The sequence below is a fragment of the Rhipicephalus sanguineus genome, chromosome 3 (assembly GCF_013339695.2).
Source record: "Rhipicephalus sanguineus isolate Rsan-2018 chromosome 3, BIME_Rsan_1.4, whole genome shotgun sequence".
Taxonomy (NCBI): Eukaryota; Metazoa; Arthropoda; class Arachnida; order Ixodida; family Ixodidae; genus Rhipicephalus; species Rhipicephalus sanguineus.
In genome coordinates this window covers 129,811,190-129,829,386 of record NC_051178.1, presented here as the reverse complement: position 1 = coordinate 129,829,386, position 18,197 = coordinate 129,811,190, and the positions used below count along the sequence as shown (strand labels likewise).

At 47.9% G+C, this 18,197-nt stretch overlaps 1 protein-coding gene across 1 annotated transcript in view; it reads right to left on the bottom strand.

The window, feature by feature from the left end:
- Nucleotides 1–18,197, bottom strand: part of LOC119387134 (proline-rich protein 36) — a 201,666-nt gene that overhangs the window by 103,893 nt on the left and 79,576 nt on the right. Inside the window, exon 4 of the mRNA XM_037654442.2 lies at nucleotides 8,543–8,557. Coding sequence (XP_037510370.1) covers nucleotides 8,543–8,557 — 15 coding nt within the window. The remainder of the gene's footprint in view (nucleotides 1–8,542; nucleotides 8,558–18,197) is intronic.

Genomic DNA, 18,197 nt, shown 5'->3' with positions numbered 1-18,197 from the left:
ATTCCTCCAGTGGATCCTCGAGCACAGATATGGCTTCTTCTCGGTCGGGACGTTATTGCAGCACACAAGGTGCGTGAGACACGCAACGGGCCACGGAATGCTCCGTTCGCTCAGAAACATGACCTCGGCTGGGTGATCGTTGGGAACATTTGCATCGGCCGTGCACGGAGGCCAAGCACTGCAAGTGTTCTAAAGACTCATGTGTTGAGTGGTGGTCGACCATCCATCCTAGAGCCTTGTGAATCTCACTTTACTGTAAAGAAGAGCAGAGTTCTTCAGCCTAAAGGTGGGCCATGGTCTGGGTCGAGTGCCTTATCGGTAGCGGAAGTCAGAGACAGGTTTGCCGAAACGCTGTTCGAAACAACCAAAGAAGACAACGAACTTGCACTGTCCATAGAAGATAGAAAGTTTCTTGAGATCATGGATAAAGAGTTCGTTAGAGATCGTTCGAACAGCTGGGTAGGTCCTCTTCCATTCCGCACGCCAAGGTGCCGCCTCCCGAACAATAGGCAGCAAGCTTGGTCTCGCCTCCTGGGTCTGCGTCGCACATTGTGCAAGAACCCCGAAATGAGGGAACATTTCGTAGCTTTCATGAAGGACTTGTTCTCGAATGACTACGCTGAGGTAGTTTCACCGCTCGCTGACTTGAGGGAATGCTGGTATTTGCCCATCTTCGGTGTCTACCACCCGCAGAAGCCTGGGAAGATCAGGGTTGTGTTTGACTCCAGCGCGGAGTACAAGGGAGCTTCGTTGAACAATGTCCTTCTAACGGGACCGGACTTCACTAACAGCCTCATCGGAGTGCTAATACGCTTCAGAAAGGAGCAGGTAGCGGTGATGGCGGACATACAGCAAATGTACTACAACTTCCTTGTCCGAGAAGATCATCGCGATTTCCTCAGGTTGTTGTGGTTCAAGAACAATGACATATCGGAAGATATTGTGGAATGCCGAATGAAAGTGCATGTCTTTGGAAATAGCCCATCCCCAGCCGTAGCAATGTATGGGCTTCGACGAACAGCCCGAGAGGGCTCACGTGTGTTCGGATAGAGGGCAGCGAAGTTTGTGGAGAACGATTTCTATGTCGACGACGCACTGAAGTCCGTTCCCACGGAGGAAGAGGCGGTCGAGCTACTGCAGAAGGCGCAGAAATTGCTGGAAACGGCCAACATACGGCTACATAAAATTGTCTCAAATAATGAGAAGGTACTTGAGGCTTTTCCCGTTCGCGACCGCGCGGCAGACCTCCGGGAGATTGACTTCACCAAAGACACATTGCCTGCGCAACGTAGCCTAGGGCTACTGTGGAACGTGCGCGACGACACGTTCCTTTTTCGCACTCCACCTGAAGACAAACCATGCACACGTCGTGGTGTTCTCGCAACGGTCAACGGCTTGTATGACCCATTGGGGTTCGTGGCTCCGGTGACTGCACGAGCCAAGCACTTTCTACGCGAGATAACAGCCGACGGATATGACTGGGACAAACCGTTACCACTTCACAGAGAGCAAGAATGGGAAGACTGGAAAAGCTCTATTCAAGCGCTGGAGAGTCTTGAAATCAGAAGACCGTATGCACCGATATCGGTTTCAGAAGCTGAGCGCAAGGAGATCCACATTTTCTGCGATGCATCAACACAAGCTGTCGCAGCCGTGGCGTACCTAAAGGTCACCGACAATACAGGAAGACACCACGTCGGATTCCTAATGGGGAAAGTCAAGTTGGCCCCCCTAGCTGAGCTTACCATTCCGAGATTGGAACTGTGTGGGGCGGTACTCGCAGTCGAATTGGCTGAACTTATCCAGCGAGAACTGGATCTGCAACCAGACATGCTGAAGTTCTACATCGACAGCAAGGTCGTATTAGGCTACATACACAATGAAAAAAGGAGATTCTACGTGTATGTGGCAAATAGGGTGCATCGCATTCGCAAAACGACGACGCCAGAGCAGTGGAACTACATTCACACTAATCAGAATCCTGCAGACCATGGCACAAGAATGGTCTCGGCGACGAAACTCGGACACACATCGTGGTTGAAAGGTCCTGACTTTCTTCGACAGGGTGAAGAAACTGTGTTGCAGCCATCGACTTTCTGCTTGGTGTCTCCAGATGAAGATAAAGATGTGCGCCCAGAAGTTAACACCTTGACAACATCGGTTGTGACAAAACAGGGGCTTGGGGCTGAGCGATTCAGCAGGTTTTCGAGCTGGGAGAAACTCGTCCACGCTTTAGCATTTCTTTTGAGAATTGTTCATCGTGTTAAGGGTGACGTTGAGCGAACGAATGCGGTCGAAGATCTTTCTACAGCAAGAGAGACTGTGTTTCGCGCCGTTCAGCAAGATTCCTTTTCTGAAGAGATAAGCGCTCTTGAAGACAAACGACCTGTTTCCAGGAGAAGTCCACTTCGGAAGCTGGATCCATTTCTTGATGAGAAGGGCCTTCTACGCGTTGGTGGCCGCTTGCGCAGAAGTGATCTGCCGGAAGACGAAAAGCATCCTTTCATCATTCCAGGCCGGCACCACGTTACCACACTTCTCATACGTCACTACCATGAACAAGTACAACATCAGGGCAGACATTTCACGGAAGGAGCAGTAAGGTCAGCCGGGTTGTGGATTATCGCTGGCAAGGGACGCATCACATCCATAATAGGAAAATGCATCTTGTGCAAGAAACTTAGAGGTCGACAACAGGAACAGAAGATGGCTGATCTGCCAAAGGACCGACTGACCGCCGATCCCCCATTCACCAATGTTGCAGTCGACGTTTTTGGTCCATGGATGGTCGCTGCCCGCCGCACAAGAGGCGGAGTGTCTAACAACAAGCGTTGGGCAGTGTTATTCACATGTCTGAGCATTCGTGCAGTGCACATCGAAGTCATTGACAGCTTGGACACATCCAGTTTCATAAACGCATTGCGGCGTTTTCTCGCGATACGAGGGCCTATCAAGCAAATTCGCTCTGACCGCGGCACAAACTTTGTGGGAGCTTGCAGGGAGCTAAACATCAGCCCACAAAACATGGATCGTTCGCTACTGGCGAAGTTCCTATCTGAAAGGGGCTGTACTTGGGTCTTCAACCCACCACACAGCTCTCACATGGGTGGAGTGTGGGAAAGGATGATAGGAATCGCACGTCGGATCCTCGACTCGATGCTGCTGCAATCCCACACTCATCGACTGACCCACGATATCCTCACAACGTTCATGGCCGAGGTTTCCGCAATCATAAATGCTAGGCCCCTCATTCCGGTGTCTTCTGATCCGGAAACGCCCGTAATTTTGACCCCAGCGGCAATCCTGACACAGAAGTTGGGATGCACGACGTCAGGTTTGGAGGACGTTGCAATTGGCGACCTCTACAAAAGCGAATGGCGTAAGGTTCAGAATCTAGCGAGCCAGTTCTGGAAGAGATGGCGCACCGCCTATTTGACCACACTCCAACAACGAAGAAAGTGGCAAATCAACCGACCAAACCTCAAAGTCGGCGACTTGGTGTTGCTCAAAGATAAGCAAGCCGTTCGTTTTGAGTGGCCAGTCGGCGTGATCGTGCAATGCCTGCCTAGTGCAGACGGCAGCGTCCGGAAGGCTGAAGTGAAGACGGCAAAGAATGGATCTGTTAAGACGTTTGTTCGTCCCATATCAGACCTTGTGCATCTGATGACTCCATGAAATGATGGTGGCGCCCACAATGTGAATCGCCAGACGGGGAGTGTGCTGCTCATCCGCTGCCCCAAGTTCTGAAAACGAAACTGTGCCCTTCGCCGTCATCTGGCCCAACGCGGATCATCGTCTCAGAACACTGGGCAGCTACGTCACGAGGGGGGGTGTGGCAAGATCTGGAGTTGAGCGGAGCTGAGTGCAGCGGCTGGTCGCACGCCACTGCCTTTTACGGCTAGAACTATGTAATCGAACTATATCACCAAAATATGTAACTGAAGAAAAAGTGTAATCCGTTTATTGTAACTGTTTTACTAAATTAAAAGTTTTGATAGCAAGTTCTGTCGTTATCTGCCAGGAACGAGGGTGTGCTTAGACTTCGTCGAGCGCTGCCTTCCAGGCCTGAATATTATTATTATTCAGGCGGCTGTAGCTGTCGTCGAAACGTAAAAGACGGAACGTAAGAACGGCGAAATAAAAGACGAATTTGTTCTGTCCAGGACAAAACAAGGCAACAAAAGAAGCACACAGTCAGTAGGACTCTGCGCAGAGATAAGAACACAAAAAGCATCGTTCGCCAATAGCAACAAGCAACAGAAGCAGCGGTGAGAATAGCCAGAGTGCGCGGACGTGGTGACAACGAGCAACAGATCTCCGCTGACGCCGTCCGGCTGTTCACCACTCCGTGTATGCTCTCTGAGAGTCCAGGGCATCTTTTTTTTCTTTCTTGTAGCTAAAAAGAAGCGCACAATCTAGAAAACCTACAGAAGAAAAAGATTCCAAAAGTCGCGACGGCCACCACGGCACTTTTCATCTCAACGCCCGGTAGAGCCGCGGTAGCGAAAGAAGCGAAGGAAACGAACAGACGTAGAAGAAAGGAAGTGCATTTCGAGATCGCAGCTTTTGGGCGGCGCCGCCATCCCAGTCAGCACATTCGACGCGAAGACGCCCTCGATTCCACGTCGCGACTTCGCGCTGGGGGACAAAAGTTCGATCGCGAAGGATTTGTTATTGAAAACGTCAGGCAATGCCATGGATGAATGCAAAAGAAAGGTAAGGAAGATAGGCATAATACATCTAAAAAAAAAAGAAGCATACCACAGCAACCATTTTCGATTCGAGCGCTGACGAAGAGGAAGGCGAATGGGGGGAAAAAGAAGCAAGGGTACGAAGAATAGAGTAACATAAGACAAATCAATGAAGGATACCAGAAGGCAAAGGACTTCAATACGTCTTGTGTTGTGCATCAAAGCTAGGGGATTTGAGAAGTCGGAACGCTGACGAAAGGCTCCCGTTTGTTTTGACCGAAGGAGCACGGAATTCAGAAAGCATAGGACAAACAGACAAATTTAAAGACAAAAATAAAGAGAAATAGCCACACGGAGCAGTCTTATACAGCAATCCAGCGACAGCTGCTCCAGAAAACGTAAGTCGAAAGCAGTTGAAGACGGAGAAGACAGCGTAAGGGAAAAACTATGCCGTCGCTCGAGAAGCTGATGTTGGAAGATTCCGATCTTGAAAGAGGATAACAGGAAACGTTGAAGGGGAGAAGGAATACGAGAGGAAGGGCTTGGTTCGCTTTGCGTTACATTTCCCGGCAACGAGTCAATATGCCATGCGACGAGAGCTTGCGTCTCTATAGCGTAGCATTTCGTATGGACGTACGCAACATATAGGTGCATATCGTTACGCATGCACGTATACGTATAGTATCGTGAATTTGTATAAAAGACAACAAGAGAAAATTGGTACTTTGTCACCTATTAAAGCTCAGTTTTGATAAAAAAAACCTCGGCAATGATTTTTTTTACCGATATAGGTATATACTTCGCGGCATATTGAGTACCTCTTTCTTCTGCCATGATATTCAGAAAGCGCTGAAGTTGCGTTGATTTGAATTTTTATGTGCACCCACTTTCGGAGCGAGCCCTATTATAACCATACCGTATGTAAAATACATACATACATACATACATACATACATACATACATACATACATACATACATACATACATACATACATACATACATACATACATACATACATATATACATACATACGTGCGCACGTACGCACGCACGAATCTATTTTCTCGTGCCTTCGGGCGCACGCACGACAAAAAGGAATAAATAAAAGTAATACAGAATGTCACTCAACGACGCTTCTTCAAGCAGAAGTTTTCAGCCATGCGCATAGGGTAATTTACGATATGCTGCGTTTAAAATCTGTCGATTGTAAGATGGTTAACTTGTTAGATTGTTCGAGCGACGCTGTCCTTTTTTTTTAAACACTTTTCTTATTCTTATCATTTTTCAGGCAAAATAGTTTTACAGCCTGCAACCTACGTGTCCCAAGTGTCATAAATACGCAGGCAAATAAGTGCGTTACACCAAACGCTGTATACTGTACACGCACGTAAGAGTTTGTGCAGGTTTTCCGACGATCCCATTAGCTGAGACAATCCAGTCACTGGGTTAGCTGAGACAACCCCGTCATTGCAATGGCGGGTTAGCACACAGTGGGACAGCACGTTATTTTCGAAGCCACGTGCCACCTTCGAACAAAGAGTACGGTTCGGCGGTTACTGATCCGAGCAGCTTCGCAACCAGAGTCGACAACAAATTCCTAACTTACATACAGTATACATGATCCGTATAAAGAGACAAGCGGCGCGGTTTCCCCAGAGTTCGGGGGTTGTATTCGTCGGCGCGCTCCCTTTTATTCGTCGCTCCCGTCTGAAAGCCGACCCTCGGTAACGACGAAAATGGGCTTCGTACTGCGTCAAAATAGTGGAAATGCTTGTTGTTTCATGGTCTTCAGGTTGTATAGCGCAGAAAACAAATACAAAGGGCAACAGACAAATTGCACGTCTTCGATATCAGTGGCGGACCGACGGACGGGCTAAGTGCTTCGCCTGGTTCCAGACTTCTTTTACTTATGCGCACTTCTGCTTAGCTAGGCAAAATGGGTGAGATTCGGGTAGGAGTGGGGAGGGGGGTGGCGCCAAGAAGAGTGCTTGTCACCACGAAGCAAGACCTGTGGCTCGTCGCAATCCGAGACTCTTGTTGTATGGCTGGCGCAGCGAATACACTGTCGCCTCCTTCTCCCATTCACCTTGACGTGGGCGACAGGCTGAGCGCGCTGCGATAGACAGCGTGAGTGCTGTACCGCGTCACACGGCACTTTGTTGCTGTCGGCTATATCAAATATCCCGCGGTCAGCTTTCGCCATGGCAACGGCGCCGGTGGCAGTAGCAGCGGTAGCAGCAAGAGCTGCCTGTATAGAGCGCACGTTGGCGACTGGCGTCACACAATCTCGGCCCTGACAGCCAACTCACCACTAGCCTCCTCTAAACAGCGGTGCTATGTTACGCACCGCCTCGACGGGAAGGCAAAGAAAAAAAAAAAACACAGGGTGGACCAAGGAAGGGCTTATTTGCCCCTGAGTGCGCCTTCGTCTCTGTAATACAAATATGGCCATCGGGGGAGACAGGTGCTGAGGAGCTTTCGTGTCAGTGAGAGACCGCCATCACCGCTAAGCACATCAAGCCTAAACCTTGTTCTCTCAACCGAGACGCCAGGCGCGCTGCTGTGCGCGTGTCTGCACGGGGCGGCCGTGTGCCATTGCGACTTCTTCCTTACGCAAACATTCTGTTGCGGGTACGCGCCTGTGAAAGTTAATTTCTCGCCCTCTTCCCCATTTTGTGTGCGTATACGTGTGTGTTGCGCTGCACGCATCGTAATTAGTCAAGAACAACGTAACACCACGTAGCGAAGCACAAGGGCATTATCATTTTTACGCTTCGGTAAGACTGAATCTGTGCACAGCGCAACGTGAATTAAAACAGCGGGACAGTTTCCACAGAACGTCGGGCGTCCGCGATGACGCGTGACAACCTAATTACTCTCGCGTTCCATTCAGGTGATGGTAAGGTACGCGCAAGCAAAACGCAGTAAGTATAAACGCAGCAGGTGGCCGGTATTAATTATTTTTCTTATGTTCACAGCGACGCTGCTAACGCTGCGGAGCAAGAGCTACAAAACCAAAAGACATATCTACGCTAACATGCTCCAAGAATAAGGCGAGCAAAAGAAACAAAAGAAATTTGGAAAAAGAAAATTACATTGGTGACCACAAACGCCCAAGACCTTAAGAGGTGGAATTAGTTGCAAACACTGTTACAATTAGGGCAGTAAAGATTTGGAACTGATACTTTAGACAGGAATCTCTCGGCGAACACATCCGCAATGTAGGCATAAGAAATAGCCTAACAATATCGCATATAGTTGGGTGCATTGCGCATATCGGATACCTGTGCGGCCGTGCCTGTGCAATGAAGCTGGGTAGAAAACGTTTCTCGTTTGTCGGGAAAGAAATTGCGTGCAGAAGGTGCAAGTACTCTTTGGTAGCACAGAGCGGGCGTGTCAAGGGGGCATAATTCTCAGTGGCTGAAAAGCGTGACAGCCACTATCGTCTTTGATAAATGAATTTGCGATATCGCGTACATGAAGTAAGGAACTGCCGCTTAAGAAGAAAACGATGTAGCTTCAGATAGTGATAATTCTAGGTTCCGGTCAGTTATTTGCCACTCAACAACTCAATATAGTCATAAACGGTTCCAATGAAGCACTCAACTTCAGAAGATGTAGGGCTCAAGTACCGTTGAAATAAATTTCGTTAGTGAGATTATTTACCAGTACAAACACCCGCCGCATCTGAAAGGGGCAACCTTGAAAAGCTATTCTGGAACAGCAGAAATTGCACAGCCTGTCCACTAAGCGCGATGCACAATGCAAGATACAATAAAGGAATCATGCGTCACACCAAGCGAAACGGCGTAATCATCGACGATGCGTGCAAAAGTATAAAACACTCACCCTTCACTTTGTTATCTGTAAAGAAGAAGAATATTTTCACATTAGTATCTATAACTCGTACAGTTGTCAAACAAAAAAGTTAGGCAGTAACTAAAATTCGGAGGCGGAAACTAAACAATATTACCTTATACTGACTAACCAGATTATAAATGTCCTCGCACTATATCAAGTCTAGGCAGCAACATCAATAAAAGCGCACCACTGATTTATAAGATAAAACGTACGACGAAGAATCCTCGATATCGGAAAGGTCAATAGCGCGAATTAGCGGGAAGAATGCGCCGAAACGGGCCACGGTATAACTCTAAATGCGTAATCAGGAATGCAAACGAGGCTCATGAAAGAGTCGCTGTTTCCTAAATTGCCTTTCAAAGCAACATTAATGAGATTAACCAATATGGCTTCCCCCTCTCGAAGAACTGGAAGCAGCAGGCTATAACTGAAAAGGGCACCAAGATTGTCGTAAAGCAAAAAAAAAAAAGAAAAACGTAACACACCGGCTACACATTGATCGAGAAACGTTCCCGCGTAGATATAAAGGAGCGCAGGTTCAAAATGAGAATGGAAGTGAAGAGAGAGAGAGAAAAGAAAAGAAACATTCCGGAACTGAAACACAATACAAACCAATCGCCGAACTCGTGCATACTAAATGAGCCCTTTGAAAGCACATGCATGCAGTAGTGCGCTTCTTGCCTGAAGAAGAACGGCTTCGGTTCCCCGAACATCCTGAACTGAAGTCCGCCTTTGCTCTTTTCTTTCCCCGCATAGAACTCGATTGGTGCCGCGCTCCTTGCTTCCAGGGAGGCGCGATGCAAATTTAAAACAATTAGCGGAGGCCCCGGTCTAATTTCATTGAGAACTCTCCATCGCGCTCCTAAGCACGCCTCGTTTCTATACTCCCAAGCTTCCTATATAGGCGCGCCCTCAAGTCTTTGTAAAGGGCGACTGTTTTGCGGGGAAGAGTTAAGTCAGACACAACGTGAAAGGCGTCCGAGCCACTTTCTTCCCAGCGACACGCTTTATCTTGCGAGTTACCGAATGAAACGCCATCGCGAAGTTTGAGTTTTGCTTTGCAGTAACTTTCTGACCGAGACGAACAAGTAATCCGCTGTTTAGTAGCGTCACGATGTGCGCCGCGCGTATGAAATGCGCAGGTGAAAGTATATAATGGGTTGCATACACACAACTGTAAAAAAATGAGAAAGCTCTTTTTAACTTTGCACCACGGGTTGAATCCACAAAGCCTTTCGTTAAACATTAGATAGCTGTTCCCCACTGGTCAGCCAACACAACTTCATTCAACGTCATGGTTGTTTCTCATTTTCCTTTAGCAAGCTGTCCTTACAGCGAGAGGTCATCAATGAGCACCTGCCCAAAACCCAGCAATGAAATTTTCGATACTTAATGCATGCTAACAAAAGAAAACTGGTATACACCAGATGTTGATATGAATGATGCACACATTTCGGTATAAGCGCCTCTCTGGCATAAACATTCTCGGACAAATTTTCCGTTTGTACGTGCCGTAATTTTTTTTTTTTTGCAAGTGCCCTATACATTAATACACCGATGCAACACGAAATGAAGACGTTGGAAACAATAGTATGTACAATAGTTAGGCATAAATAATCGCGTTTCATTCCGTAAGCACTGTACAAAGCATTCGCATTTCTCCTCAGGTTTCTCACTAAAGATGACTCTAAGCTATGGGTAGAGAGAGAACGAAATAGATGCAACGGAAAGGCAGGAAGGTTAGCGGGAAAAGATTGGTTTGTTACGCTGCACGAGATAGAAAAGAAAATGGATTCAAAGAGGTAAGGAGATGAAAATAAATTGATTTCAAAACAGAAATCGACGCAGGAAATTGAAATACCACAAGTCGCTATAGGTACTTATAACAGTACGTATTCTAATTCAAGGAGAAAAAAGAAATATGGTAGCCTTTTATTCATGCTATGAAACCTATGCCTGCTGGTGACGGTGCGCCACTTGTCGCCAAAGCTATTCACGTTGGCGAATCACTAAAATTTCCGTCCACGGTTTCCAGCTCTCCAGAGTAGGAAAGTACAATCAGTGCGTAGCCCGATTGTCGACATAGAAGTTAGTTGGTACAGATTCATGATAGAAAATGCTTGGCTGTCGAGATGCGGACAGTAGTGGAAGCAACTGAGTAGCAAAAACGCTCATCACTTTTAATCCAAGGAACGCAAGTATGCAAGTTTCGGCTCACTTCCACGGTTATTCACGCTGGTAAAGCTCCACCAATGATTCCCATATGTTATGCAGCGCGAACCGCCAGAAATTGTCGAGCCACTCCGCATCTTCCCATGCGCCGACTTCTCGCCTTATACACCGCGAGCAGGCAGGTCATCAGGCGCAGTCGGTTGACCAATCTCCCTGCCACTTTCTCTCCTCGCCGTGCATCGCGCACCAAGAAGCCTGCGGCCTGCCTGCCTGCCTGCCTGCCTGCCTGCGCTCGCTCTCTTCAAGTCGTTCCCGCATCTCCAAGGGAAGGACGGCCCCAAGTCTCCGCGTGGCCCACCGCAAAGTGAAAATCAGGGATGCCATTGTCCTCCCTCCGCTGCTACCACCCGCGGACCTATTGAGCGAGGTCGAAACCAATTTGGGAGGCCCGCGGCTGCTGGTGCAAGAAAAAAGGGAGGAGAGTGAGGGAACGTTACGAAAGAACGAATAAAATAATAAAAAAGGGACCACATTCAGGGACCGACAGGGCCCTCCCAAAATCGTTACGTTACATCCCGGTCACTTTATCTTTTCTTTTCTTCCTGTCCCTCAGAGACATCTAGGGACCTGCCTCACAGGCACCGCGGGGCCGAAAACAGGCTGTGTGGGAGCCGCGACACGTCACCCAAACCACGCCGCCGCTAAAAGCGGAGGAGAAGGAGTTGTCGCTAAGGGATGGAGAGAGAGAGAGAGCGCGCAAGAGAAAGTACCCGTACCACCTGCTCCAGTATACGTGTACCTTAGAAGGAAAGGGAGAAAGAGAAGACGTGAGCAGAGAAAGAGAGGAGGACAGTTCGCCGGTTGCGGCGGCAGCGGCGTCGTCGGCGAAGGCGTGCGAATGAATGGGGGAGACGGGAACAAAATATGAGGACTGGAGGAAGATGCTGCACGCGGGATCAATGCGGACGACTGCCGCTGCAGTGCGCCATATGAGGTCGCCGTCGCCGCCACCACCCTCGCCCTCATCTTTGTCTGGATTCCAGTCCCGTATCTTCTTTCCTGTTCGCTGCCGCCCTTCCTTTCTCCTGCTTCGTCATTCTCGTCGCTACTCTTCGACGATACACCGACGTCGCTTCATTGCTACTATACGACAGCGGCACGCCCGGGGCGCCTCACTTCGCTCCGCGCGCTTCCTGCCGCGGGCTATGCGTAATTCCTTGTCACGCACAAGCGTGCTTTCCCTTCCTGCCGGCGAATTCCATCGCTCCAGGGCAAACTATGGTACCTTTAGAGAGAGAAAGCGAGCAGTCCCCTGCCTTTCCACAGATGTGTATGAGAGAAAAGGTGTCGCTGGAAACTTTAGTTCCAAAAACCAGCAGAATCACACAGTTTCCGACGGTTTCAAGAAAGTTGGCGACGCACATACAGTAAAGAATCGTTACCACACCGTCAGCGAAGTTACAAAAGTATTCCAGGACCTTTTCGCAGCGACATAACCACGCATTTTAAAAAGCAGCCCGGCCCAACTCTTCCTCCAAGTGCGTGAAAATCGTGATAAATCATCACCGCCCCACCTATTCAATAGCAGGTTGTTAATGAGAATGAGAGCTACAATACGACTTGAGCCGCTTCAAGAGCAATTTTCGATCGAGGGCGGCGCGCTTGAAGCCATGGGCAAGCCGCGGTGCCGGCCCGTCTTTCGGCCGGCGTATAACGACTTCTAAATTGCGAGCGACGAGGACTCCCCAGTCCTCATTACGAGAGAGCACGGGCCTTCCGTCGAAAGTCCTTCTCGGAGATTCTAAGGAGACACCGCAATTAAAGTACGCGTGCGTCCAGTTCGCGCCGCGCATCAGAGGGAGCAGCTAGAAGTCACTCGTCGCGCATTGCAAGAGAACGTCTTTCAAAGGACGTCGAAATTGGGCGCAATTTTCGGGGCAGACTCAGAGAAGAAAAGTGCTGCAGCGTTATCGTTAGTTCCTGCAACGGCGTCCCTTCAGTAAATTGCCGGACAGATTAGCTTCGGTGTAGGGAACGGTGCGTCCTGCACCATGCCTTCTTTCCGGAATGCTTCTTTTCCTGCTATGATGCTGCGTAAGATCACAGGCATTTTATAGCACTGTAGCTATGCCTGTAATTTCAGAAATGTTACAGTTAAACTCTGAGTTTTTTTACGTGCTGAAACCACGATACGATTATGAGTCACACGGTAGTGAATGGCTCCCGATTAATTTAGAATTTTCATCAACAACGTTTCGCAGAGAAGCAGCACATTTTCACTACGAATCGCTACTTAGCCACTCCGGTCCCTTACAAGCCATGTTTTCTCCTCAGAATATATTCTAAAGCCCTACGCACAACAAAAACATGTCAAAGGCGCGTTTGTCGGAATTAAAACGAAAAAACAGTAAACGAGAGGAAAAAAAAGGAAACAAGAGCAGTCATCCTGTGGAATGTACAGAACAAGCTGCCTCACAGCAAAGGCACGGACTTGTCGGCAGCCTATAGAAAAGCCGCGAGGAGATCAAAATTGAATTTTCGAGCGTCGGAAAAAGACGGCCGTAGCAACACGCCTTTCCCGAAAGCGCAGAATAGTCGTAGCGAGGACGTCTTCTTCTCGGCGCTATAGCCCACGAAACAAGGGTGCCTTCGGAGTATCCAGTTGGGAAATCGCCGGCGAATTCTGCTATTCTGGTGCGAACGTTGGATTCCTCGTCTTCAGACGTACATAGGGGCGGGAAAACAAGAGCTCGGCGTCTGGGAACTCGTTTCTAACGCCAGGCTTGAATCGAGTATTGGAGGGGGTTTACTTTCCGACGGCGTCCGCCAATCCCAGTTTCCATTTATCCCACACTTCCAGTTCGAGACAGGTGGGTTTTTCTCTTGGGGATAAAAAAAGTAAATTTTCAACGCCTATACTGCGACGACACGTTGTTTTCAGCGACGCCTAAGTCGAAAATTCTCGTGCCGCAGAAATAACACAAATATGCAAATGAAGGGAACGGAAGCCTCTTTGTCAGTTGTGAATCCTATAATCCAGCAAACAGCCGAAATATGACACAGGTAGGATCTTTTCTAGGACGCAATTCGTGGAAACTGACAGCGCAATAAAATAGCAGAGAACGAAAGGAAGCTTCTGGTTACGTGTTTGATTTTCGAAGGCTATAAACCGCGAAGGCTGGAAAATTTTGAAAATGTATTTCTTCGAGAATTCTAAAATTATTCTGTGATCAGATGGAGCTTTAGAGTAAAGCTCAGCTCCTGCACTGCTGTACTCATGGCAACCTCTAATTTTAATGCAGCTAGCGTTCGTCGGCTACCTATCGCAACTATTTCGTTCCTGCCACTGTCTGGGTGTCTAACAGCTTTTCCGTTACCTATTCAATAAAATTAAAACAGCTAAAGCTTTTCTTGTGCTGGGTGGAATCGAAGTCACATCAAACGAGCCTCTCAAGCACATCAGCCCAGACGCTAGCGAGCTTTGCCACGAATTCTTTTTCTGTCTTTAATTCTCTTATTTGTCAACGGGAGGCCGAGAATACAACATTCACGATGGTGCAGTATACATGTCAGCAGCTCATACAAAAAGCCAGGAAATGATAAAACCTCATCAGATGGATATTCAATGTCAATGTCGTAACTAGTATCCCTCAAAAGCCCAGTGCAGTGTTCGAAGGAAAAAAGACGACTTTCAAGGACTTGTTTTTTTTTTTTGTCAGACACAACATTAATGAGAACTAAGAGACAATAATGCCAAGGAAAGTATAGGGGACGTTATATGTAGTAACTGGGATATAAATGTAGAGAAAGCAAAGTGGACGAAAAAATAACTTGCCGCCAAGTTCTGTAACAGTGTTCTGTAACAGTGTACAGTGTTCTGTAATCTAGCAGTTTCTACATGCGCTTCATTAGATTTTAAAACATTCACTCCCAGCACACGCATCAAGATCAGCATGACACATTTTCATTCTACTCCGCCATATAGTACGGAGACCAAAAGTCCCGACTAAATCGCATCGCACTCCGTTTTTGTTTAATGCACTGCTGGGATAAAGTTTTATTTTAGGATGACTGTCGAAATACCATAAAAAAGATTTCTTGCTTCCCCTGGGCGTCATCAGATACCTCCCATTCAAGGATGAGCAATGCCATAAAAGCCCCGAGCATATGCCGCTCTTCAAAGGACCCCTTTAAACAACACATGATCAGCGGGTACACGACCACTGGGTATGCGGCGAGCGGTGAAAAAATTCTCAGCGTTGGCACGCACTGGCGCGACGCCACATCTTTAAGGCCACGCGCGCATTTCCTTGGTAGCGCCAGTAGATGGCGCAGCACGCCCAAAAAGAAGCACGAGAGAGGAGCCCCGCTGCAGTAGACTGCTCTTACAGACGGAATCAGACTTGTCTAGAGCACCCAGCCGGCCGCTTCAGCTGCCGTTTCCTGCAGATATATGCAAAAGACCGACGCCGTAATGATGCCTAACATTGTCAAACTGCATGCTAGGTCCTAGTGCTATAATTCAAGCATGAACCGAAGATTGTAGCTAACGTGAGGTAGCAGCAGCGGACAACAACAGCCTCCACAGCCACGCGCTCCACAGCTCTAGACAAGTGTGATTCCGTCTGTACATACACGCCTTGTGCGCTGCCAATACGTTCTATACCTACAATGTTTCAACGCTAATCGCATTACCGTCGACAGCCACCATGAGATGGGGTCTGTCATATTCGTTTAGTTCGTTTAATTGTTGCTTTTTTAAATCTCGGAGGTGCTTCAAAGAAGCCACCTACTAAAAGCATCGGTGCTGCTTTGGTATTGTTTCTGCATTTCATTAAATGATACGGGGTTCTTGGTACGTGACTGCACCAGAGTAGTGCGGCTATATCGATCCTGTGTGCGCAAACAACTATACCCCCCATTACATTATTATTTTTTAATCTGTTGCTCTTGTTTAGCTTTATATTCCGGATGATGAACCTTTGTTTCCGTTTCTTCTTTAGCAGTTCGGGCCTGACCATACTCACAGAATATGAAGCCGCGAAACCTAAGCCAGTAAGTGAATAGCTTTGTTCTTCGCGAAGTTCTTTCGTGCTTAAGGGTTCCGATCCTCTCCGAGGTTCAGTAAAAAACGTCGCCTCCGCAGTTAATTTGAAATTCAGGAAACGTTATGGCCCCCGGGGCGCAGTACAGCGCAAATCAATCGCCCTAACTGGCTGCGTTGTATTTTTTTTTTCTCCGCCTCATCGGGTAAAAAGCCAGGGAAGCCTTATTGAATTAGACAGCTAGTTTTACGTTACCGGGAGTTCGGAGATTTCTTGGCGGATCACGGCTCGCGGGAAAATGAAATGGTGCCCCATAAAAATGACTTACCCACTTCTACGTTGACTCCGCGCTAACGATGAAATGCCCGCAGCATGCAAACGGCACACGGTGCATAGAAAATGGCCTAACAGTGTCGAGCGGTATAGCCTAGCTAACGTGGACGTTTACGATTATGAAGCTCACAAGAAAGAAAAGAAAACCGATGACTTGCTTGCGTTAGTGGCCGATCAAAAGCACAAATATTGACTGATCCTTCGCTGCCTTCTTACTCCTTTCCGCAGTCCTTTTATGAATGACAGCCCCCAACCTCTTTCTACACCCGCCCCGATATGCATCTATCATAGCTTACGGCGTGCTTTAACTCCATTTCCGTAATTATTAGCATGCTTTTATTAACATCGCTTTTAAACCTTATTTTTCTCAGAAAAATCAATTACTCTCTCTCTCTCTCTCTCATCCGCTTGCCTTAGGCCAGAAAGAGAGAGAGAAAGGTAAAGGGAAGACAGGGATGTTAACCAGAGAAAATCGCCAGTTGACAACGCTGTACTAGGGGCGAGAAAGGGAGCCGCGAGAAAGAGAGCGTATGACAACACTCCTAAGTCATGACACTGTCCAAGTACTACGCACCAACATTGTCGTGATAGGTTGGACGGGATACAAAATCAAATATAGCTCACGGTAACAGGTTGCAATATAACTTTCACGTCTCAAAGCACCCTCAACTATCACGTGTAATATGGTACATTGCAATGGCCGGCAGCTTTTCGCGCTCTTCGCATACTTTTCCCGTGTCTTCCGCAGAGCTAAGTTGTCTTATTATTATCCGTTTCTGCTGAAGAAGAAATGTTCAGCGCCCTGGACGGTTCATAAGCTCATTTGAACAGGGCTCGGCTCCAAGCGCGATCACTTACAACTTCGTCGTGTAGCATATTGGTGTACAACGCAACCTATATGAAGCTGGGAGAGCGTTATGAAAAGTTATTGTGTGTAAGGTGAGCAATATCATCTGACGAAGATTGCCTTGAACAAGAGACTAGATCCTCGAAGCCTGCGAAGACAAATAAACACACCTTATACATTAATAGCACACGGCTAATGATAAAACGTGGCCAGAAGTCGTTAGACATATGCGCACGAGATGAGGAACGTGTCTGGCATGCGAACATAGAGCGTGCTCAAGACACGGCGTAGCAGCGTGCAACGGTTTAGAAACGTCAAACTAACATCAAAGTTAGTAATTCCTGACCACTGATCCAGTATTACTATCATCAGTTGAGCACCAAACTCAAGCTGAGCGCTTATGCAAGATTAAGTTTCCTTTCTGTTGCAATCACGGCATACACTTGCGAAGTAAAGAGCAGAAAATCAGTTTTAAAATTTTACACACAAGCGCTGTTTTCGTGACCGCCTTTCCGAACATGTACAACGCCCACAAGAGCAACTATATTTCTTGAAGTAGAATACTTTAAACGTTCTGCGATAACAAAGACAGACGTAGTCTCGCGGAGTGGAAAAACATTTCGCGAACTTTTAAGTAGTAGCGCACGACGTGAGATGAAAAAAAAAAAAAAATCAAATCACGCTGTGAACGCGCATTTTCGAAGGCGTCACCCATTATTCTGGCCACAGGCGCACGTTTGACGGAAAGTAAACGAAAGCCCGAAACACGCCAGTGCGCTTTTATACCCTCGGTGACATCCTACAGAAAACAAAACGCAGCACTAGACGTCGAAACGAGGGGGGGGGGGGGGGAAACAATGGTATACGTGCTGCATAATACACAACGCAGTTCCACTGCACTAGCAAGGGCGCAACAAAGCTTACAGCACTGTGGCTTCACGCAGCGCGCGCCTCGTTGCTCGCGTGCGGCAACAAAGCAGCGGAGCCCGAGCGCGCCGAGTGCGGAGCACGCAAACCGCACATACAGAAAAAAAACTACGCGGAGGATGTCGAGGAAAGAAAGTGAAACAGACACGAAGAAAACAAAACGAAGACTGGTCGATAAAGGCGATTTGCGTGAGTTTGCTCGGGCTCAGCCGAAGCTGTACCAAGCCCGACAAAGCGAGCGCGAAGTTTCTTTCCATCCTAGCGCTTCGCGAGTATTCGCCATAGGAAGCGCGAATTAACGAGCACGCAGCTGTCGACG